The 26,548-nt window shown below is 31.4% G+C and overlaps 1 protein-coding gene across 1 annotated transcript; it reads left to right on the top strand.

Moving 5' to 3' along the window:
* The first annotated feature begins 7,682 nt into the window (after window positions 1–7,682).
* On the top strand, window positions 7,683–15,481 carry LOC143070816 (complement C1q-like protein 3). Its single transcript, XM_076244951.1, has 3 exons — window positions 7,683–7,786; window positions 8,527–8,577; window positions 15,050–15,481. The coding sequence occupies exons 1-3, from the start codon at window positions 7,699–7,701 to the stop codon at window positions 15,463–15,465; spliced, it is 555 nt and encodes a 184-aa protein (XP_076101066.1). The 5' UTR covers window positions 7,683–7,698; the 3' UTR covers window positions 15,466–15,481.
* The last annotated feature ends 11,067 nt before the right edge of the window (window positions 15,482–26,548 follow it).

A 26,548-nucleotide genomic window follows, 5' to 3' on the forward strand; every position in this document is an offset into this window, starting at 1 on the left:
TAACATGGCTCTGGTAAGAACTGTGAATAATGATTTTTGTACACGACAAGATGAAAATTAATAACTTGCAGCACAAAATGCAGGAAACAAACCAAAAGGTAAATAACAAAAATACCGAACTCCGAGGAAATTTCAAAACGTAAAGACCATAATCAAATTCAAAATCAAAAGATTAAACACTTTAAATGAATGGAAAACAACTGTCAGATTCCTCAAGTTTTTCGTGTGTGTGGGGTTTTGTTGTTGTCTTTTTAAGTTTGTTTTAATTTGAAGCACAAGCTCGTCGTCTGACAGTCTTCACAAGGACAGCAAACTGTCAACAAAGAGTATACAAAGAACGTCGAAAATTCACTGTGATATGTGTCGGTCGGTTTCGAGATAGAAATAGTCGTTAGTTAAAAGAATATTAGATAAACGTTGTGTTATAGGATGACGCCAAAGTCTATCATTACAAAGTATAATAGCTACACATACAAAAAATTAATTAACAAAAATATACTTGAAATTAAATACATGATTATACAAATTTGTATATCAATATAGTTTACCATATCCCCGTCAGCTGTCCTCCCACTTGAACAATCATGCACTCTGACAAGAGTGTAAGTCTTAAAGATGATCAACAGCAATAAATCTTAAGCTTACATTATTGTATACATACAACCTAAACATTGTTGTATTATATATGACCTTGTATTTAAATGATTAAATGTAAAACGATGAAACACGCATTATCATGGTAGGACATGCTTGTAGACAGCAACCCAGCGACAAAGAACACAACCTAAATATAAACAGCAGTGCCAAGGATATTTTTTTTATTCTGTTTCCAATGAAGATGCTGTATAATTGGGACGTTGACAAGAGAATACAAAAGGACATTATATATAGGTATCATGATTTTCATTGTACAAGAAAATATTAATTATATTAAGTCTATATTGACTCAACGAGATCGATATACTTACTAACGAAAAGAATAAAAAATGGGACAAAATGAGAACTTGAATTATTTTAATAACCACTGGTAACTTGGTGACATCTACCGTAAGAGGAAACTAAGAAACTCAGGAAAAGAAAAAAAGTCTAACTTGTAATCAGATGATTTTTATTGAAATAGCTTATAAATTAATGGTTTATAAAAACAACAGAAAAAGTATGAACAGTTCCTGGAACGAAATTCTCTCTTAAAATCTAAGGTACAGACTGTTGGTAAGGGAAAAAAAACTGGCAAATCATTTATCAGAAATGTAGATATATATGAATATAAGAAGTTAGAATTTATGTCAATGAGACAACCATCCCAGGACAAAAAAGAAACCAAACAGATATGACATCAATATGCAGTACTAAGCAATATATATATATATAATTAATGTCTTTACGATATGTCAAGCTCTAAATAACCACGAGTCTAGAAATGGTAGAAATGGCACAATTAGATTTAACGGAGCCTTCACTTTAGTGCAAGTTATGTAATGAACGCATTGAAACGCACATAAAAAAAATATGGCGAAAGGAAATGCCTTTATCTTACCTTCTTTACACACTTAGGAATATGATTGGTTCAAAGAGTCCTCGTGGAGACCGTGTATATTCAATATTAGGTTAGTAGGGAGGCGGGGCTAAATTCAATACACGGTTAGTAGTGGATTTACGACTTTGGCACTGTTTGATTATTTTTTTTTGAAGTTTTGCAAGTTCTTTTTAATATTGTTATATCAAGGTTGTTGATAATAAATAGTTATTGTTTGCATTACTTTTTTAGTGCAGACCAATTGAAAAAGGTTCTTAAAATTGAACACTTGAACACTTTAATATAGAAATAAGAAGATGTGTTATAGCAAATGAGACAACTCTAGTCTAAATTCAACAAATTAAGATAGTCGGTAAGATAAATTCGTTACATAGTGTGCTAGTGACCTAATATGATATATACGGGGTCAGTAAATTCATGGAATTTACTGACCCCGTATATATCATATTAGGTCACTAACACACTATGTAACTAATAATACCTCTAGCTAATGTAGAAAAAACAAACACACATCAATACGCACAATATAACTCAGTAACAAGAAAACCGAGTGCAATGTCAGAATATGTAACAAAAGAAAATTCAGCAAAATGACAATGATATATAAATTAACAAATGACTACTAGCAGGTCTTGACATGCCAGTTCCAGACCTCAGTTAAATTGATTGAAAGATTCTGTCTTCATCATAAAGACAACCACTAACAAGATTCATAATTACAGATCTGCACACAAACATTTTACGGTGTTTGACTAGTTTTTAAACCCTCGCCGTTTTATCGTGATAAGTGAAACAACAAAGGTTACATATCAATATACTTAAACAAATATACTATCATAATCAGTGCAGGTAAAACACTTAGCCCTATAAAAACATGCGTAAGTAACGGATAAAGAACTATTATTAACACAACACATGTTCAGAGTAAATCTGTACAAAGTTTCAATGCAGAAAAAAAGAAGATATATATCAAATGAAAAATAATGCTTTATTTGCGTGCGTCCGAAACACTTTTTTGGTTTTTGGATTACTGTTACCTTAATAAAGATAGCTTAAATTGAAAAGTAAAGGATGTATTTAAAGTAGGATCAAGCGATATCTGAAAATTAGCAAATTCATATTAATCCATAAAATACCACACGCAATTAAATTAAATATCAACAGTACAAATTCAAACCTATATTAATAAATAATTAGGAATACCATGTAGTAAATCTTACAGTCATTAAGGTTAGGTCAATATAAGTATAATATACTTTACATATATTTACCATGCTGACATAGAAAATAGATACAGCACGATAAAGTATACATCATTTACAAAAATCATTTTATCATTATATTTGACAGACCGTGATTGTTTCAGCAGAGTAGGAGGTCAGCTTCAATTGCTTATTCTTCTAAAACCAATGTTTCATGACAAGTAGAGTACTTTACCTACACTGTTAATTACTTTGTGGATCTATTTCAGTCAAGCATCTTAACAAATGTTACAATTTCTAATCAACTCATGTTGTGGTTGCATCAATAGTGTAATTAATAACCTCCTTTCAAATATAAGATATTCGGGTCAATGATGCTGCTTTTGCATGTTGTTGTTTTTTGGTTTTTTTTTGCACTTCTATGCAGAACTGTGTTGTAATCTAAGTAATATAGAAGCGAATGGATTAAAGAAAGATTCAACGAGTCATTTAAATGAAACAGAACTCTTGTGAGCATGATGTATAATGAGTCTAGAGAAAGTTAAACTTTTAAAAATGGTTGTCCGTAATTGCTCAACATTTTCAATTTGGTCGACCAATGTCGCATGTGTCGAACGTGGGTGGTTTTGGAAAAAGTGAGAATGATTTCTTTCTTCCTGCTTAAACATGACAGAATAAATATAAAGCATTAACAAAAACATCATTCAACTTTTTCCAATGCCCAGATGTTTAAACATCTTGGCACTTTCATCTTGGACGCATAATTGAATGCAAGTGCATCGCATACAAAAACGAATTTTAAAAGAGAGAAAAGATAAAAATTGCCAATCGAAAAACTCTAGTCCAATGATAACACACATCACCATGACCAGATGTAAAAACTACGAAGAGCACATACCAGTACAAAAACGTTATGGAGCAAAAGCTAAAACTGTCATAGAGCAGAGTGCATTCGGGTGTCCCAGAAGAAAGCAGTTGTTGTTCCACGTGGGACACACGTCAAGTATCTCCATTTAGTAAAATCCGACGATAAGTTGCATTTGGTATTGCAATTACGGAAAAATGGATGGAATTGTTGTGACATGCAAAACAAGAGGAACACACTCGTGATTTTCCGCCATAACAATCAATCACATCATGATGGGAGTTCGTTTTTCCAATGAAAGGTACAAGATGTTGATTGGAAAAAAAATCATCATTATGATAATGGACGAACACAACAAATAAAACAAGAGATATGTATGAACGCAAAGCAAGAATATACGGAAAAGATGAGTTATACGAAATTCTTCCGCCCGCCAATGGTAATATCAGCGGCTCTGGAAGAGTTAACATATCCTTTTGCGCTTGACAAATCTGTGTCATCAGGTTAATGAATTACAAAATGACAAAAACAAACTTTTAAAAATAATCGTTTTTTCAATAAAAACATGTACACAATCAACAAAACATGCATTCAACATATTGAACTAATACGCACGCACATACCATACAAACACTTTCAAACAGCATGCAATCATACACAATCATCATTCAAACATACGTACAAAAATCAAACAATCATACATCCATACATACAAAAACGATACACTCGTACATACAAACAAACATCACTCATACACGTTCATACACAATAACAGCAAGCACTCCAACATTCATACAAAAATCAGTGACATGCATTTATACACGCATATACATTCAAACAAAATATATACATTATCAAAAGAAGTATTATGTTTCAAAATGATGCAAAAATCAACTGAAAGCTAAAGAACGGATTTGATTCATGATTTCGTATACTTACCTTAATCTAAATATTATTGAAAATCCATTATAAAGCCTACTTATCGTTGTAAAAAGTATAAACATAAACAAAGATGTTATACAAATACCCGTATTGTAAAATGAGTAGTATATCACAGTTAAACATTAGAAATGTCATTATTGCCGTCGGTAGTTCACTGATGTTTTCGTTGCAGATGAAACAAACGTTCTGGTTCTGTTTAGACGGAATAAACAGTGGTGCTGTAAAGAGATCACAAGATGACGAAGCCACATGCTTTCCATATGCAACTTTTTAGGAGTGATATTCTGATGTTTCGTTGGTGGTTGAATAGTAAATGAGGATTTCAGTGACTATCGATACTGGTATAGATGTTGATGTAAATACTGTTGGAACCATTGATAATCTTCTATTTTCTTAAGCAGAACAGACGACGAAACGCTGGTAAATATTGTCCAAAATGTTGCTAAAATTCACCTCGCAGTCTGATTTTGATCGAATTAGTTCGGAATACCAATCTGCTTTCTGTTTTGACGACAAAAAAATCCATTTGCTGTGAGATCGCTGGAGGAGTGAATTTGTAGAAACTGGAATCTGCTTGAGTGTATTATGACAATGAACTGGTAAACATGGCGTATGGCAGGGTGTTTTTGTTTTTGAAATTGGTGTTCTATGAAGCAATGGATAGTTTGCCTCGATTATATTGACGACCACCTCAGAACAATCGTTTAGTTTCGTGGTACTCGTTTTGACAGGCTGACTTTGGTAAACAGTTTAACTGAAACCAATTCTGCTTCTCCAGTCGTCTTTAGTAGCCATGCTGTCAACAACATCAAGCACAGAGTCGCCTTTCATTAGTTGTGATATGAAGGTTGAGTGTTTTCCCTTTCAGTACGGCAACTTATTCCAACAAATGTTTTGAAAAAAAGACATGTAATACATGTTCAACAGGATTATAAGCTTGCGGGGAGGGGGGGATAATGAAGAAAACAATGGGAGGTAAACCACTTTGACTTTTTTCCAAAACATATCTTAATTTATGACCTTTCGTCTCAGAGATTGTCATGAAATTGGTTTTAGTCAAAAGCTGAACCGAGCGACACATATAATTCCTAGGGAAACAATTAATTTTACGGTTTTCTAAAGGCAAGAAGCTTAAACCATCTTTTCAGAATCTCAAACACGTAAAACAGAAAATGTGCATTTACTTTTAATAATATCTGGGAAAGTAATTTAAAAGTGTTTCCGAGTAATTTTTTCATGATTTCATAAACTACATTTTATGGACTTTTAATTTCGGTTAAAAACTCAATAGAGATTATGTTATGTCCTTGTTTTCGTATACTATGACGACTCCAACATTTGCTTACCCTTCCGGAGCACCTGAGATCGACCCAGTTTTTCGTGGGATTCGTGTTGCATAGTCTTTAATTTTCTATGTTGTGTCTTCTGTATTATTATTTGTCTGTTTGTCTTTTTTTTTTTGGCAATGTTTATTTTCAATCTATGAACTTGACTGTCCCTCTGGTATCTTTCGTCCTTCTTTTCCAACAAGATGTACTGCCTTTTCCAAAAACAGGTTTATTACTCTGTGGTCAAATTTCTAACACGTGTTTCAAAAAATTGTCTTTGATTTGCTTCATTGTGAATTAAATAGCAGACATGGTAATCAACTGCAATTATGAAAGAGGAAGCACAAGTTTATGATAAAAGTTGGGAAGCAAAAAGACCTTTCCATGATGTTTTTAAGACTTTGATATTGTTTTTGTCAAAGGACAAGGTACGATAAGGCCCGTTTCCCCTCCTCCTTTTTTCTCATTTTTCAATTTTTTTGTTTTGGAAAGCTAGTTACCACGTTAAAATATTCCCTTAGGTTTGAAGTTTGTTTTGATGAACTTCAAAACCATTAACTACAGAAAATGGGTGAGGTGATGGGGGTAAAAGGGCATCAAACACCAAAAGATGGAAAAACTACGATTGTAGGCCATTGTTTCCTAAAATTCAATAGCGTGCGCTACACCGTGATGACTGCTGTAACCATATTTTGACTATTTTACCGATTATGTCTGTTTTGTTCACGCATCGGTGTAAAAATAATGGAACTTGTGACTGTCATAAACGTTAGAGGTTTAGCGCTATAAAACCAGGTTCAATCCACCATTTTCTACATTTGAAAATGCCTGTACCAAGTCAGGAATATGACAGTTGTTGTCCATTCGTTTGAGGTGATTTGTCCTTTGATTTTGCCATCTGATTAGGGACTTTCCGTTTTGAATTTTCCTCGGAGTTTAGTATTTTTGTGATTTTATCTGTCTACGTGACTCGGAGAAAATTTTGACAGCAAAAACAGTTCTCATGACATTGGAATAAAAAAAAATCCTGAGTCACGTTGGCGCAGGCACTTAAAAACTAAAACTTAGTTGTACGGAACACCTGCAAAGTGAATAATAATTACAATTATTTGAATAATAACAGAAAGTTTGCCCCCTCACCTCACCCAGTTGCTAAAATTAGTGGTTTTAAAGTTCATCCAAACAAACTTCAAACCTCAAGGAATATTTCAACATAATTAGTAGCTTTCCAAAACACAATTTGAAAAATGTTTAGATTTGCAGTTATAATGTCAACCTATGCTAACTGTATCCATACATCTATCTTATTGTTGCAAAGTCTATAAGACTGGTAATGGTGGAAAACATGTTGAGATTCCAGTAAAAACAAAATCTGCAACCAGCATAAGGTTTGCAACCATTTACAATTGCATACAGGTATACATTCGAATAAATTTAGTTCAGTGATAATAGACGTCATACTGAACTCCGAAAGATATATGATATAAAATTAAAAATCATACAAGACTAAAAAAGGCCAGAGGCGCTAAATATGCGGCGGGGTTAAACATGTTTTGTGAGATCTCAACCCTCCCCTATACCTCTAGCCGATGTAGAAAAAAAAAACAAACACCAAGCAATACGCGAAGAATTCCAAGAATTGAATTGATTCTTTTATTATCAGAAATGCTTGCCTGACAAAAACTCATTAAACTTATCAAATATCATGTAGTTTCCTATTTCCACAAGGCTTGAAATGTAATATTATAAAACACAAGTATATAAAAGAATACAGAATAATTGAAATATAACAAGTTTCCTGACTTACTTCCCTTTGTATATATCATGAATCTTACGATAATGTACAGCATTACTGTTCTGACATTGGGTTTATGTGGAAAGGTAATCATGGGATCTTGTGATGTTAAACTAGGTAAGTTATTGTATGGCTTTTGTTTGAAATACAGACAACTTTTAAATTATCAAACAAATACAAATTTCAGTTATATTTTATCTTTCATTGTTTTCATCAATACGTTTATATTTAAATTGGCAAAACAAACTAGGAAAAACAAACATTTAAAGTTACAATTTCTCCCAACATGGTCCGAGACCACAGTTATTTCGTATTGCATTTCTTTTAGATAATAAATGAAATTTTAAAAAAACCTCACCTGCGCTTTCTCAATAATATTTTTATGACAGAGTATATTTTTACATATTTCATTTATTAGTATTTTACTGACATGTAATAAAATGTAAAATACTAATAAATGAAATATGTAAAAATATACTCTGTAACATTTTACAGTGTGTTGTTCTACTTTTGGACAAAGTATATCAAAATTATAGCTTCATCAGCTCTAACTCAAAATATGGACAATTTTAGATTATTGGGGGTCTTGAAATCTTTTGACAGTTTCTGAAGTGCTTATTTTTAACCTTTTTCAGCTGGACCAAATCACTACTTTACTTTCAAATGCATGACCGAAATAGTTTAACAGTGTCATTTCAGCCCTCCCCTACTTTTATGTGAGGCATAAAACATAGAAAAAAATGGGAGGGAAACTTGCATTCAAATCAAGGATACCATACTTTAATATACTTTTGGCATTGATGTTGTAGACAAATGCTGAATTAGAATACACAAATTTTACATTTATATTATTTCAGAGGGTTCACTTCTCAAGGACCTAGTTGAAACGTTGATAAAGAAAGATTCGGGTAAGATTCAAATATTTGATTATTTAAACCACGTCTTCTTATTCATTAACAGTGAAGTTAAATTTTTCAAAGCACAATTAGTTATCAAAGGTACCAAGGTTATAATTTAATACGCCAGACGCGCGTTTCGTCTTAATTTTTCTTGACAAATTCTCATTTATATCAAATTTGTATGAAATTTACTCGACACATTCTCGACATTCTGAATATGGTCTTAAAATTTCTTGACAAATTTTTGACATTTGAAAACTGTCTTGAAATTTCTCGACATATTCTCGAAATTCTTATTTTAAGAGTTCCCTGTCCTCAGTTTAATAGACTGTTTTAAAAATGATCCTAGCTTATTTACCTGAATGTGTGAAATTGGATTGAGTATATATGTTATTTTATCTATGTCATTTAAATTTATAAAGTGGATATTCTCATTTATCAAAAAAACAAAATAAATATTATGGTTTCTATTACAATATAAAAAAAAATGAATTTCATCTTCAATTTGTTTACAGTTTTTGCATAGTTTTTCTTCTCTTGTTATTTTAAGGTATCTTCCCTTTTCTATTAATAAATTATGGTCACTTAATCTAAATTTTGTTATCAGTTTTCTTAATTCAAGTTTTGAGCAAGTTAAATATTTTTCTTCTGTATCATTTATTTTTACATGTTTATAAATACTGAGTTTACTGTTATCCTTTATATCTGATAGATTATCATTTACTAGTTTTTCATAAAAATGCTATAATTTTAATTTTATTTATTTTCTTATATTTTTAGTTATCTTTTATGAGGAATATTTTTTCAAAGTGTCCAAATCCATACCAGTTTCTTCTAGTAAATGGTTTACATATGAGAACCAAGAATAAATTCCTGCCGAGTCTAATTAGTTTTGAGACAAAATAAAGGATTCTTTTAAGAGAGGATTAATTTCATCAGAATATAACCTAATAAGATACAATATAGATTGAAATTTAATATTAAGTTCCAGAGGAAGTCTCCCCAGATCGTCTCTTGCACCTAAATTTAATGAAGTTTTTCTTATACCAAGTATATATTTACAAAACTGTAGGTGTAATTTTTCTAAAGGTGTTTTCTCAATGTAATAAAAAGGGTCCAATTGTTTTCCAGAGATATTTGCTCTTTTTTTGGCTCTAAAATATGTTATATAGGAGTCTAAAAATGTAACTTCTGAATTATATAAAGCTATAGGTTTAACTAATGAATTAAAGAGATTATTTGCAACTTTAACTGGTATATTATTCAATGGACTAGTATATGACGTCATCGCAAAGAGAACTTTTTTAGCTTTTTTGTTAGATCTATAGTACTGTGCGAAAGATTTCCATTATTTTTAATCAACATTCCTAAAAAATTATACTCATTTGTGTCTGATATTGGAATATCTTTGTATGTTGCAAATGAGTTTGTTGTTTTGGAATAGTTTTGCTTCAAAATCATAGTTTTAGTTTTAGTTACATTAACACTTAATTGCCAATTATCACAAAAAGTACTTAAATTGTGTAAACTATTTTGTAATCCCTCTTTAGTTTCAGATATTAAAAGAAGATCATCTGCAAATAGAAAAGAGTTAATATTTGAAGAAACTAATGAAACTGGATCTGAATTTCTTTTATGTAACTCTTTGTTTACATCATTGATAAAAAGGTTAAATAATGTTGGACTCAATAAATCCCCTTGTTTTACCCCTCTTGAATTATTAAAATATTTAGAAAATTAACTTTTATATTTAATTGAAGATTCTGTTTTATTATATTGCTCTTTTATAACACTGAAAAATTGTTTTCCAACACCTGTTTTCACTAATTTATACAAAAGACCTAATCTCCACAGAGAATCGAAAGCTTTACGGAGGTCAACAAAACAAATATAACCTTTTTTTCTTTTTATGAATGTATTTATTAATTAAAGATTTTAATACAAAAATGCTGTCAGAAGTCCGATGGTTTTCTCGAAAACCAAACTGATTTTCACTGAGTTGCCCATTTATAATTTTATTCAATCTGTTATTTAAAATTGCATTAAACAATTTTGGAAGACAATTAATTAAAGAAACACCTCTGTAATTATTTAAATCATTAAGGTCTCCCGATTACTATCACAAAAGATTTTTTCCATGTATTTGGATATTTACCTGATTTTAAAATAAGATTAAAAAGTTTAAGAAATAAATTTCCTATCACTGGATATGTATATTTAATAATTTCATTTAAAATTCTGTCTGATCCTGCTGATTTTCCAGTTTTAATTTGGAAATTACTTGTTTAATTTCTGAAAAGGTAATAGGTTGATCAGTTTCTTTTTTAAATTCCAGGTTTTTTTTTCCAGGTTACTTAAATTAATTTCAATGTTCTTTTGGAACTCAATATCTACTGTTGGAGGATTTCCCTGATTTTGGATATGTTTAATTATATTTTCTTCTTCCTGATAAATTTCAGGTATTTCTTCTTCATCATCTTTTAATTTTAATGATTTTAATATTTTCCAATATTCTTTTGGGTCTTTATTTATTTTATTTGTTAATAAGTCCTTTATCTTTTGTTTCTAATCCCTCTTCTTCTTTTAACAGCTTTTTTTAGTTGTTTACAAAGTAGGAAATATCTTTATTTTACTAAATTTTGGTCTGGTCTATGTTTTATTTTATATCCTAATGCATTAATTTCTCTTTTAGTCTTATAAATTACTTCATCTGACCATGCTTGTTTGTATTTTTCTTCTTGAGTTTATAAGCTTTAGTAATAGTTTTACAAGCAGCAGTTGAAATCTCCTCCAAAATATTAGTTAATTTATATGTATACTCCTCAACCCCACATTGGTTCTCTTTGCATGTTTTTAACTCGTGTTGTTTATTCTTTAGTTTTCTATGTTGTGTCATGTTTACTATTGTTTTTCTGTTTGTCTTTTTCATTTTTAGCCATGGCGTTGTCAGTTTGTTTTAGATTTATGAATTTGACTGTCCCTTTGGTATCTTTCGTCCCTCTTTTTTTAACATTTTCTCTTATTTATGCGTCAACTAATAAGTTTTTAGAATTTTTGAACCATTTGTAAGATTTCATTTGTTGCCATTTTTTCCATCTAATACTTTCTTTTTATCAAAATTTTAATAAGCAGTCTATATATAGCTCTATCTGTACATGATCTGACAAATATGTAAAATTATTTGTCTTAAAGTATTTCACTGAGGACAGGAGACTATCACTGACAATTGCGTAATCTACAGTACTATAACCATTGTTTGACATACAAGAAAATAACCAAGAGAATCACCTACATATCTACCATTTAATATGTGTAGTCTCGAAGATAAGCACAGATCTAATAAATTAAAACCCTGTGTATTAAGAGATACATCTTGATTTCTTCTATATAAGTTTATTATCAAATTTGTATCCAACTGGTAGAATACTTTTACCATCAAATAAGTTAATATGAGGAGAGTCTTTTTCAATATAATCTGGATTTTTTGCTGTCCTTGCATTAAAATCTCCTATAAGTAGTAAATTACCGTTTACCTTTTAGAACCTTTACTAGAAAAAGAGCATATTTCTTCTTCCAGAGATATTAGATCATAATGATAAATTTTGATTTCTAAATCTTATTAGACATATTTCATTCTACATTCATAATATTCAATGTTAATATGGTAAATAATTATTGTACAAAAATGTGGTTTATATAAAAAGCAAATTATGATGATATACAAATCATTCATTTAATAGAAGAAATATTTGTGTAATGTCATCTGTTGGAATATATATTTTAAAAGTATTACACATGGACAGGATGTTCCCCATAAAAGTAAGGTATTCCACACACCAGAATACACGCAACTGTCAAATAGAAATTACTGATTTACCTGTAAGCAGCCATACAACTTATGAGTTGACCATTCTAAAGATTAAAAGAAGATTATTATCCACTCCAGGAATAATAAAAAAATGTTTTTATAATGGGTCCCATCATTGATTTTAATAGAAATGGATCTCAAACAGACATGCATAATACAGATCTAAACATTTTTTTTCTTTTCATGAAGGAGTTATCACAAAAAAATTTTGATAAAAAATTATAGAATTCAACACTCAAATTTGAATAAAAAATGTTTTTGGGTTGTTCTAAAAAATGAATAAGGTTTTTAAATCAAGATGAGAACAAATTATTTGACCTACACGAACCCCCACCCCCCCCCCCCCACCCCCACCCCCCCCCACCCCACAAACCCAAAAGATGAATTGTGGGGTCCAAAAGAGATACATGGCCACATTTTAAACGGTAAACGGACAGAAAGTCACAGCACAAAAAGTCACAGGACATAAAGTCGCAAATTTAGTAGGACAAAATTCACAGGGCAAAAAGTCACAAATATTTTTTTGACAATTGTTTGAATATATAAGAGAAATATATAGAAATCTTTACTTTTTAATACATATATTCATATTAAAATTTAGGAAATGTGTCATTAAACTTGAAATATGAACATTTATTTAATTATAATCATGCAAAAGATATATTTCTGGGCACAATTTAAGTGCCATTTAAGTGCCAAGCCACTTTGACATTTTGTTTTTTAACAATTATTAGATCATCTTTGATATTTTTTTTAATAAATTTTGTTTACAAAGTTGGTTTATATACTATAGTTCAAGAAAAATGCAAAAATATTTTTATTGAAAGAAAATAATCAGAGAAAAAAATTGTGACTTTTTGTCCTGTGACTTTTTGTCCGTGACTTTTGTCTGTGACTTTTTGTCCTGTGACTTTCTGTCCTACATTCATTTTAAAACTACCTTCAAGACACCTATTTTAGTAAAGCAAATTTGACTGGCAGTTTTGCGAATGGCAAAAATTTAAATGCTGTTTGTCAATTACTCCGACTTACATTCCAAGTGAAAACAATTAATTAAACGTTTAATAAAATAAATCAATATTAAATTTCATGGGGGATTAGTCAGGGTATTCCAACTTAGGTGCACAAAAAGGTATCTTATAATACCAATTTAATCCTTGTTTCTTCAAAGTTTAGTTTGGCCATAATAAAAAGGAGTATATAACAGCAATTGAATGTCATAAACAGTGCAGAATAAGTCTGTACACATTTAAGGCGAAATTTATACTGTTGAGATAGTATCAAGACATATTTAAGACTGTCAAGAATGTGTCGAGACATATTCAGACATTATTAGAATGTCAAGAACATGTCAAGACATATTCAGACATTATTAAGAATGTCAAGTATATGTCATGACAGACCGAGACAAATTCAATACAGTCAAGAATTGATCGAGACTAATTCAGACTTTTATCAGATGATACAGGAAGTGTCGTGAATTTTTATACAATATTCATACTGTCAAGACACTTGTCAAGAAAAATCAAGAACCTTATTAGACAAATGAATACTATGTCAAGAATTTTTTAAAATTATTCAGACAAATTAAGAATGTCGAGTAGAAATTCATGCAAATTCAGACAAAAATTGGTCTTTTCAGACTTTTTGACTTTTGTAGTGCAAACAAGTAAAAGGTTGAAGAGCATTGAGGACCCAAATTTCCAAAAATGCTGTGCCAAATACAGCTAAGATAATTTATTCCTGGGATAAGATAATCCTTAGTTTTTCGAAAAATTCACTGTTTTGTAACAGGAAATGTATAAAAATGACCATATAATTGATATTCATGTCAACACCGAAGTGTTGACTACTGAGCTGGTGATACCCTCGGGGACGAAACCTCCACCAGCAGTGGCATCGACCCAGTGGTGTAAATAGTTATCAAAGGTACCAGGATCATAATTTAATACGCCAGCAGTTTATTTCTATATCTATGCTTCGTTTCAGAATAAATATGATTTGTTAAGTAGATCTTGACTTTTTCTGAAATGTTTCGCCCATGTCAGATTTTCCTATCTACTTAAGTTTTTAATTTTTTGGACAATTATTTTCATTTAACACCTACGTCTATTTTATATTCGGTGATGATAGCTATATTAGTAAATGGACTGCTATATAATTTGTAAACAAAAATAAGAGCACACCAAGGAATCTTACCTGGCTGAAGGTATATCGTGAATATCAAAATTTGCACTTTACAATATTGCCTCTATATATCATGGTTTACTAGATATTTGATTTATATTTGCATTTTACCCATGCTGTACTTGTATTCAAAAGTTACTTAGTATTCAGATAAAGTTTCAATTATGATGATCCATTTCAAGAAATTGAAGTTCTACCTAATAAAAAGTCTAATATTTAAGCAATGTGAAAACTTCTAAGGTTTTATATTCCTCTTGAACCTGAATGATTGGTTATGTAATAGCAAACTAAAAAGAATTCTTTTGTACAAAGATTTTTGTTTTGTTTACTATAACATGTGATCATACTATATAGCTAGTAGTGGGTTTTAGGGTATTGAGTAATTACTTGAAATAATATTAAATGTGATATGCTTTATTTTTGTAGATAAAGGCTGTACATTGTTTAATAGGAAGAAAATTCCTGCCTTTTCAGCTGCCTTAAACAAGTCACTATCACTTTCAACAAATGAGATAATAAAGTTCGACATAGTTTTTACTAACAATCTAAACGGTTATAACCCAAACACTGGTACATTTACTGCACCTATTGCTGGAGTATATCAATTTTCTTCCATGGTTATGAAAGATCGTGGAAAACCCTTGGTTGTCAGTCTTTGGCATAATAATACCAGAGTCACTAGTGTGTCAATGAAAGTTTCAGACTACACGCCAGGAACACTCATTGTGATATTGGATTTACAGAAAGGAGATCAAATATCTATAAAGTCTTATTACAATTACACTGTTTACAGCAACATAATGAACTACAACACATTTTCTGGTTATCTTATTGCTCAATAAATGATAATTACATTTTCATTGATTTATGGTTTATATAATCAGATTAGGATCTGATTTTGGTTTCTGTCTTCTTGTCCTTTTTTTGGTTATCTATTAATGGATAATTTGTCATCATAATCATAGGTCACATACAATTCCATAAATGAATGCACAAGTGAGAAATTAAGGTAAAGTCAAAGTAACAGATGTTTCCTTAAACAATTTGGCATTATGATACATATTTGTACTTATAAAGGAACACCTGAATCTGAAATAATATTAAAGTACTGTGTCCAAGATACACAACTACATATGGTTTTACAAATATGTATTACCAATCTTTTTCGGCTGATGCCTCCATATCTTAACCTTTGGTTTATTATCTTGGTAATTTTACATTCTTCTGTATTTTTGGGACAATAGTTTGAAGAGAATAGCTGACACTAGCTTTTGATAGATATCAATAACTATTAGTAAATAGGCAACTAATGTTTATAACCTGAAAGAATAACTTTTAGTCATCAGACCCACTTTCTACATAAGAAAATGCCTGTACCAAGTCAGGAATATGATAGTTATTATTATTTGTATGATATGTTTGATATTTTGATTTTTCTATTTAATAAGGGATTTTCCTTTATGAATGTTCCTCGTCGTCTGGTATTTTTGTGATTTTATTTTTTATAGTGTGTATTATACATGTATGTATAACGTAAATGCTTTTTAACCTAACTGATTGCAGATTCTTTTTTAATGGAAGCTCAAAAAGATTCTCCACTACAAATGTATCTTATATAAAATCAGTAGCTGAAACCCATTTATAGAATAAAAGGAGTAAGGGCTCGATGTTTTGCTAAAGAAAATGAAGTTATCGAGATTTTTTTCATATTTGCGTATTTTATGGTTTGTAAATGCATAAATTACACAGTTTTAATGTTCAGACCACAAACAATTATGATATCGACCCTTTTGAAGAGACATTAGAAAACTGTGTATTACTTATTGAGTTTTCATCCATATATGATCATATATGCACTGTGTGGAAATATAGTGGGCAACCAGGAAACAACAACATAACTTTAAAGAAGTTAATATAATCTCACAAAATAAAAAGTTGTTTCTTGAGTGGTCACATACTTTTCCAATCTAAATTATATGATAAAAACTTCATCTCCCGGTAAGTTTTGAATCAATTCAGTAGGATCAATATTTAAGATGATTAATTTCTACTTGAGTTAGATTCATTCATATACGGTCACTTTTACATCTATACTGTTAAATTCCTTCCATATGAAATTAATCATCATGCCTCTGTGTCCTATAGGTACCATGCATAGTCGCATGTGTTATCCGCTCTTATGCTTATTACGTTTCTGATATTTTGGGAGAAAAACGAAAATTAAATTGTGCGGATATTGTTTCCGTCATCGGACGGACTTTTTTTAAGTCAAAGACAACACTTACTTTATATGGTTTAGAACTGTTTAAAATTACACATTATTTTATAATAATAGATAAAGATAAATAAATAAATAAGTTTTATTTAGAGTCGGAAAAGTGTAGAAACAATGACATAACATTATGCTTTAATGAACATTTAACCGATATGGGTACTTGGGGAAAGGACAATTATTTTCGTGTTTTTCTTTATCCTATGAACATACATACCTATACTATAAATAAAGTGTATTTTATTATATACATTACTTTTTTGCTATTTTCTCAATTGCAAGTTTACTATCCACGGTGGTCAATGATCAGTGGAGGATCTAGAAATTTTCATAAACGGTATTTTTTTGGTATAAATTTTTGTTCGGTTATCACTGTGACAATAGTTCAAAAGAAGGACACAAGGAGCCTGTAATGTTGTCGTGTGCTGCTGTTTATTATATCAATGTTTCGGTAATGGTTTGTTCATAAATCAGGCCGGTATATATATGGCTTGAGTTATCTTGCATTTAAAGTGCTATGTCGGGGCTTGTTTTCATGTGCTATGCGTTATAAAGTTGTTCATTGTTGAAGGCCTCTTGCTGGTCTACAATAGTTGTTTACTATGCTACAGTAGTTTAGTTTCTTTTAGTAAATGTTGATGAGCCAAATTATATTCTGTTTCACTGTTTTATTTTTAAATATTTTTGACAGAACTGGAGATATATATAAACATATTAGTATCAGCTTCTGATTTCTCTCTCTCCAAAATTGATTTCTACATTTGTGTTTTTTTATATTTTCTATTTTAATGTAAAGAATTCAGGCTAAAACTCACATATACTGCTTACTATATAAATTTTCTCTACATATAAATAAGTAAATTTATAAATATAACTATATCAATGACAATTCATATCAGCACAAAAAGTGCTGACTACTGGGCTTGTGATACCCTCGGGGAAATATATCTCCACCAGCAGTGGCATCGACCCAGTGGTTGTAAATAAACTTATCATAGATACCAGGACTAAATTTAGTATATACGCCAGACGCGCGTTTCGTCTACAAAAGACTCATCAGTGACGCTCGAATCCAAAAAATTTAAAAGGCCAAATAAAGTACGAAGTTGAAGAGCATTGAGGACCAAAATTCCTAAAAGTTTTGCCAAATACAGCTAAGGTAATATATGCCTGAGGTAGAAAAGCCTTAGATTTTCAAAAAATTCACAAATTTGTTAACAGTCAATTTATAAATATAACCATATCAATGACAATTCATGTCAGCACAAAAAGTGCTGACTACTGGGCTTGTGATACCCTCGGGGAAATAAATTCCACCAGCAGTGGCATCGACCCAGTGTTTGTAAATAAACTCATCATAGATACCAGGACTACATTTAGTATATACGCCAGACGCGCGTTTCGTCTACAAAAGATTCATCAGTGACGCTCGAATTCAAACAAGTTAAAAAAGGCCAAATAAAGTACGAAGTTGAACAGCATTGAGGACCAAAACTCCTAAACATTTTGCCAAATACAGCTAAGGTTTTCTATGCCTGAGGTAGATACAAGAGGGACAAAAGATACCAAAGGGACAGTCAAACTCATAAATCTAAAACAAACTGACAACGCCATGGGAGGACCAAAACTCCTAAACATTTTGCCAAATACAGCTAAGGTTTTCTATGCCTGAGGTAGATACAAGAGGGACAAAAGATACCAAAGGGACAGTCAAACTCATAAATCTAAAACAAACTGACAACGCCATGGCTAACAATGAAAAAGAAAAACAGAAAAACAATAGTACACACGACACAACATAGAAAACTAAAGAATAAACAACACGAACCCCACCAAAATGTTCGATTATTTCACTGCAATCTGCTATAAATATATATATAAGAATATGTGGTATGAGTGCCAATGAGACAACTCTTCATCCAAATCGCAATTTAAACTATGTTACTATAGATACGTATATGTCTCTAGTTACTTAAATCTACTTAGCAGATTGACACTGTACTAAATTCTTTGTCTCATTTTAACGCCATACAGCTGTATATATATTTTTAGTTTTATTTTATTTCCGTTTCAATTTAATTTAACCTAATAATTCATCTACTTCTGATTTTCAATAATTTATTACTCATATTTTTTATCTTATAATTTCTGTCTAAATGGAAAACTGTACCCTGGTTGCAAAATTTGTTGCATCAATTTCCGAATACTAAAAGTACGATGTGGTATGATTACCAATGAGGTATCTCTCAACAAGAGACCAAATGACGTGGATGTTGTCGACAACTACAGGTCATCGTTCGCCCGTCAACAGAAGGCAAAATCCATGTCGTATAGAAAACTATAAAAAAAAACACACAATTGTAAAACAACTCAAACCAGACAACTACTTTATGTATATGACAATTAAAACCAAAAACGAAGTATTAATTGCAGAAACAAACAATAACCACTGAACTACAGGATCACGACTTGGAACAGGCACTGGTGGGATTAAACATGAAAGCTGGTGATTATTACCTGGGACGGTGTTAACAGCAAACCATATAATCAAACTTCTAGTATAAAGATATATAAAAGAAGTTGAAAACGGGTTGACTCATAAGATTGCTACACAGATCTTTGCCAACTTACAAATACACTAGACACTTATGGCCATCGCAAATATTTCATGCAATTGAGAATTGAGATGGATTAGTCATGTAGTACATAGACCATTTGAGGACATGACCAGAAGTGGCCTACAATAGACACCCAAGGGAAAAGGGAAATAGGATTCCCAAAAAAACTTGACAAAGAAGGTAACATATAAATTCAGAAAGTATTCTTGTATATGCGAAAATGCAACACAATTGTATCTTCATTATTGATTTCACATCACATGGGACAGTTGAGTTAAAAAGGAATAGCTTAAAGATCAATAGAATCAAGTTATGATATATTAAACTTGATGTATTGCCTTTTTCGAAATAGTTCTATTGTAGTGTAGTTAAATTTCTAACAAGTGTTACAGAAACCTTTTTTTTTTTTTTTATTCTAATCTAATAGCAGACTTAGTAATCAACCACAAACCTGAAAGGGGAGTAAGGGTATATGCGTTTGTTTTCGTTGCACTTCAGTGTTTCTGTTGTTTCCATGGGTTTAAATTTGTAGCCCGAATGGATAAATAACCTGACTTTCAATATACGTAGCCCCTGTTTTTCCGGGATCCATGTTTCTTGTATATTTTAAGTTTTTAGTGCTATTTGTCTAGTTGTTTGTCGTTTTGGGCTTTTATTTACCTGTTGCCAGGTTTGTCTTTTGTTCATTGATGGCACGCCTGTATTCATTTCGTAATATAATAATTTTGTTTTAAACTCAATCTTTTTTAAGACTGTTTAGCTTATTTTACAACTTAACTACTTTAAATTGTATCCCAGTTAGGAGCCACATCAAGTTGTAATTGAAATGTGTAATAAAAAAAACTTACAGTGACATAGTTATATCACTGATAATTAGCCCCCTCTTAACTTAATTAGCAAAAATCCCAAATAATTTACAGGTATAAAGATTAAAAAGATCTGCAATCAGAAACACCACAAAAACAAACACAAAACCAAAAAATAACAAAAAAACGGCAGCCACATAATATACAAATACAAATACAAATATTTTATTGGCACAAACACAATTACAATAATTGGCAATGGCCCATACAACTGGTATACAAATAGTAATAATGCATAGAATATCAATAGGCATATTTAGAACAATATCATCGAACGATATCAATATCATCAACAGTAAATGATTAAAAAAAAATATATCAATTACATAGTTGGTCAAACATATTAAGTATTGAAAATAATGACAATATTAATATGTAATATTATGAACAATGATTATTAGCAATTTTATAGAGTTTGTTCTGCTTTACGCAGGTTCAAACTGTCTGAGATGAAAGAGGAAGTTAATTTTAGGATTGTGTATGAATTATTATTTAATAAAAAGATTATATTATTATCATGTTTTTGAAATTTTGTAGGATCAACGATATATGAATTACATTTTTGCTTTATCCTACATATTGGTCTTTTGATGTTGTCCATAAAAACTAAAGTCTTACATTGAATCTATAAAATTTTCTTTGAGACCAAAATATTGTCAAAAAAATTATTAAAACAGAACTTGCGTTTTTTATACATTAAGAAAGGGTCTGGGAAACGCTGAGAAAGCACGATTTTGCATCTTTTGTTCTAAAGCTTCTTTGGGCCTTCAGCGGCTCCCAAACACTTCGCTATTGTTTAAGCCTCGCTCCGCTCGGCGAAAATGTTTTGCAATACTTTTAAAAGAGACTAGTTACGACCCAACTGTAATACCGTATGTATGAAATACATGTATAAACAGGTTAGAATTCAGATAAAAAAAAAATAACCGATCCAAAATAAATCCTGCTGCCCCTTCAAACCCCCTCCCCTGCCCCTTATATCAATTGGTCGTCCCCTTAAAGTTGCAAAATCTTTAATACTGATATTGGAGGAAAACATTTTGAGCTTCCATTTAAACAAAATCTGCAATCAGCTTAAAGTGCCCGGGACCATTTACAATGGCATATATATATATACAGGTATACACTAAGGAAATTCCGAGAATTGAATCGATTTCTTTATACTCAGAAAAGTTGGTATGACGTAAACTCATTAAACATATCGAATTTCATTTAGTTTCCTATTTCAACAGGACTTGAAATGTTATATTATAAAACACAAGTATATAAAAGAATACAGAAAAATTGAAGTATTACACAAGTATTCAGAGTTACTTCTCTTTGCATACATCATAAATCTAACAACACTGTACAGCATATCTGTTCTTACGATAGTTTTGTGCGGAGAGATGATAATGGGATCCTGTGATGTTAAACTAGGTAAATGATGTTATGGCTTTTGTTAAGATGATATACAAGTTTTGAAATAACAAGCAAAGTAAAACTTGTTGATAAGTATTCCGTATCAATTTCACATATAATAGACGATGGTCCCGAAGTATAGATTATAGATACTGCCGTTGTTAATCATCATAATACCGTTTCATATTATTCTTTTATTTGTGTTATTTATACTGTTTAGTCTGTTTTTGTGATACCGGTATGCAATGGACGTGGCTCTGTACTAATTTATCCCGTCATTGTGTTGTCGTGCTATGGTCTCGAGGCTATGGTAAAAAAATGTATTCTTGTTTTTCATTTTTGCTAATGTGCTTGGTCTGTATATGCCTTTTTGTGTTTCTTTGATTCACATTACTCGATTCTGTACTTATACACCCCATCATTGTGTTATAGTGCTATGGTAAATTATTGTATTCTTGTCTTTGTCTATATACTTTTTTGTGTGTTTCTATGTTAAGCCTCGGTCACACCTTACCGGATAGCTCGAACGGACGCCTAACGGATAACTTTTTTTCAATCCGTTCATGTCCGTTAGACGTCCGTTCTTATCCGTTAGACGTCCGTCCATATCCGTTGCATGTCCGTTAAGCGTACGTTTTATCCGTCGACGTCCGTTCTGTCCGGTGGAATATTTTGAGTCCAATTGATAAAATGTCCGTTGAACGTCCGTTGAACGTCCGTTAGGCGTCCGTTTTGTACGGTACTCGTCCAATTCGTTTCCGTTTTGTATCCATTACGTGTCCGAATTATATCCGTTGGAGTTCTGGAAGATAAATTCATCAACGGACTTCTAACGGACGTTTAACGGATAAAACGGATGTTGAACGGATGAGAAACGGACTTCTACCGGACGTATAACGGATAAAACGAATGATGAACGGATCTGAAACGGATAAATGCCAATTGAAAATTTCGCGTCAGAAATGCCAATTATTGGTATGTCAGATTTCATAAGGTTCATGAATTCTTATTATTCATAATCGATCTTAGAGTAAAGGCACGTCTTCACAATCAAGCAGTTCTTATTCAGGCCAGACACTGCCCTTTGGCGGAATTTTGAAGAACAAACCAAAACCAGTTACACAGAAACATTTTGAATATTTATGCGATATACATGTATTATTATTGTCGCCTTTGATTTTTCCGTATATCTTGTTCATCCGTTTTATCCGGTACGCTTCCGTTGCCATTTGATTAGGGACTTTCCGTTTTCAATTTCAGTAATATTTCATCTTTCATTGTTTTCATCAATATGTCATAATATAAATTAGCAAAACAAACTAGTTAAAAAAAACATTTAAATTTACAATTTCTAACGACAATAACACATCTAATCCAAGGCTAAAGATTTATCTTTATTTGTTTCATAATGTTTCCAATGTTAACATAAGTACAAATGTAATGAAGGATCATAAGGCAATGTAAGCTCAAAAAGTGGTGGTCCAAAGATTTCGACCCCCCAAAATTTTACAAAGGTCTGGTACAATTTTTGTATTGTGCAATAGAAGTGGAGGACCATCATATTTTCTTTAAGGTTCACTAGGCTCAAAAGATTTGGAGAACAATTATAAATAGTTTAAACAATGAATTTGTGTATGAAAATATGAATGTTGCTTGCATTAAAATCTATAAGCATTAGTGTTCAATGCTTTTCAAAACTTTAATATATAATGCTTAACTTGTAGACATAGATCTAGACTGATTTATAATACACATAGTTACATCTGTTTTATTTCAGAAAGTTCCCTCATCAAAGATCTTGTTGAACAAATTTTAAAGAAAGATCTAGGTACGTTTCAAATATGTGTTTCTGTTTCAGTGTTAAATTTATCATACAATTAATTTCATTTACACCAAAATTCTATGTTTAGTTATGACAGCAACTCTGGTTAAAAGACTGCTCAATAATATCTTGTAAGCTAAAATAAGAATTTAACAAAGAACATTCAAATCAAGTTTGATTTAAATTGGTTGAGCGGTTTCAGAAATGTAGATCTTTGAAAAAAACCTACAACTAATGAATAAGTCGACAACAGTTCCTAATAACAGTCTAGTGGCAGTTTCAGTTATGTATCTTACCTTGATGACCATCGTGTTTTACGCCATTATAAACATATGTACTAAGACCATAACGTCATCGGGATTTTTACTCAAACTTTAACTTGATACCGGATGGACAGATGAACAGAATGACACACAGACTAAATTACGTAATACATCGTACTATCATGTCAAAAAAATGACTGCCCAACCTTATCCCAGGCACAGATAACCTTACCTTAAATGTGCATCTGGCGTATTATATTATAGGCCTGGTACCTTTGATACCTATTCCACTTCTGTGATTGTCAAAATTTGCCTTGCATTTTGCAACACATACTTACATTAAAATTGAATCCGACAAGTTTAAAATCTGATAGTCCTTTTCAAGAAATGTAAATTCTATCTTATAAAAAATCTAACATTTAGCTTAAACCGAAGGAATACTAATGCAACAGAAAATCAAATATCGCTGTTCAAGTAAAAGTTCTTTGTCACAACTACCAGTAAACATTAAAACATACAAACATAGCCTGTTCAAAGATGTTCATAGCCCGCGACAAAACGTCGAGGGGACATATCAATTTACCCCTGTACGTCCGTCCATTCAGCTATCTCCCAAGTTAGTTAGCTTGCTCATTTTTGGGTACAAGCTGTATACAGAGATCAAATTCCCCTACAGTTTTGGAGATACAGATTTAATTTGTTGTAGGATGTTCATACACATAATGGAGGTGTACATTGCCACCGGATTTTGATTTCTTTTAAATATTCTTAAAATAGCAGGTAGTTTGGCTTAGTCGGGGTTATATTTTACTGGCTGCATAAAGAGATAATTGTTTATCCGGCTATTTCCTCCTACAGTTTTGGAGCTACACCTTTAATGTAGGATGTTCACACAAATAATGGAGGTGTGCTTTCCTATGGTCAGGCGGGGCATTATGTGTGTCTTACAGACAGCATAACAATTACCAGTTGTACGCCCACATCAATGTTTCTCAGATCTAAATATGTGGAACTATACTGATGCATATGACAGAGAAGAAAAAAGGGGTGCATTGTCCATATCTATATATCAATTACTGTAAAATGTGATAATTTTAGATAACATACTTGTATTGGATTTTGCGTTAGTGTGTATTACTCGAACTAATATTTAACTTCAATGTATATAATATGTATTGTTTTTGTAGATAAAGGCTGTTCACCGTTCAATATGAAGAAGATTCCTGCCTTTTCAGCTGCATTAACAAAGTGGAAATTCCTTTCCACAAATGAAATAATAAAGTTCGACAAAGTTTTAACTAACAAACTAAACGGTTATAACCCCAGCACTGGTATATTTACTGCCCCTATTGCAGGAGTATATCAATTTTCTTCATTACTTATGAATGATAGGGGGAAAACATTGGTTGCCAGTCTTTGGCACAATAATAACCGAGTATCCAGTGTGTACATACAAGGTTCGGCTCACCAGACAGGAACACTCAGTCTAATATTGGATTTGCAGAAAGGTGATCAAATAGCTGTAAAGTCTGTAAACAAGTACACTATTTATAGCAACACAATGAATTACTGCACATTTTCGGGTAATCTTCTCGCTTAATAAATGATAATAAAATGTCCATTGAGTTATCATTATTATCAGAATGACATATTAATATCTGATTCATGTTGTGTCCTCTTGTTTTTCCTGGTTATTGAGTCATCAATTTTCACATAATTTTATAAATGAGTGCTCAATTTAACAATAAAGGTCAGTCAGAGTAACAGAAGTTTCGTTAGAAATTCTATGTTTTGGCATAATCATGGTACATGAATATATAAAAACTAGAGGCTCTTAAGAGCCTGTGTCGCTCACCTTGGTGTATGTGCATATTAAACAAAGGAAACAGATGGATTCATGACAAAATTGTGTTTTGTTGAGGGTGATGTGTTTGTAGATCATACTTTACTGATCATTCTTGCTACTTACAATGTTCTCTATCTGTAATGATTGGCCCTTTAGTTACAGAGGAAAACATTTTGTAAAAAATTAATGAAAATTGTTAAAAATTGACTATAAAGGGCAATAACTCCTTAAGGGGTCAACTGACCATTTTGGTCATGTTGTCTTATTTGTAGATCTTAATTTGCTGAATATTATTGTTGTTTACAGTTTATCTCTATCTATAATAGTATCCAAGATAATAACCAACTAGAGGCTCTAAAGAGCCTGTGTCGCTCACCTTGGTGTTTGTCCATATTAAACAAAGGACACAGATGGATTCATGACAAAATTGTGTTTTGGTGTCAGATGGTGATGTGTTTGAAGTTCTTACTTTACTGAACGTTCTTGCTACTTACAATTATCTCTATCTACAATGAACTTGGCCCATTAGTAACAGAGGAAAATATTTTGTAAATTGACTATAAAGGGCAATAACTTCTTAAGGAGTCAACTGATAATTTTGGTCATGTTGACCTATTTGTAGATCTGACTTTGCTGCACTTTATTGATGTTTACAGTTTATCTCTATCTATAAAAATATTCAAGATAATAACCAAAAACGTTAAAATTTCTTTAAAAATTACCAATTCAGGGGAAGCAATCCAACAACCAGTTGTCTGATTCGTCTGAAAATTTCAGGGCCGATAGATCTTGACTTGATTAACAATTTAACCCAGTCAGATTTGCTCTAAATGCTTT

Source organism: Mytilus galloprovincialis, chromosome 4, assembly GCF_965363235.1.
Source record: "Mytilus galloprovincialis chromosome 4, xbMytGall1.hap1.1, whole genome shotgun sequence".
NCBI lineage: Eukaryota > Metazoa > Mollusca > Bivalvia > Mytilida > Mytilidae > Mytilus > Mytilus galloprovincialis.

Coding starts and splice junctions, on each gene's coding strand:
- LOC143070816 (XM_076244951.1), top strand. CDS start 7,699: ATGAATCTTACGATAATGTACAGCATTACTGTTCTGACATTGGGTTTA. Junction 7,787..8,526: donor ATCTTGTGATGTTAAACTAG/GTAAGTTATTGT, acceptor ATATTATTTCAG/AGGGTTCACTTCTCAAGGAC. Junction 8,578..15,049: donor GTTGATAAAGAAAGATTCGG/GTAAGATTCAAA, acceptor TTATTTTTGTAG/ATAAAGGCTGTACATTGTTT.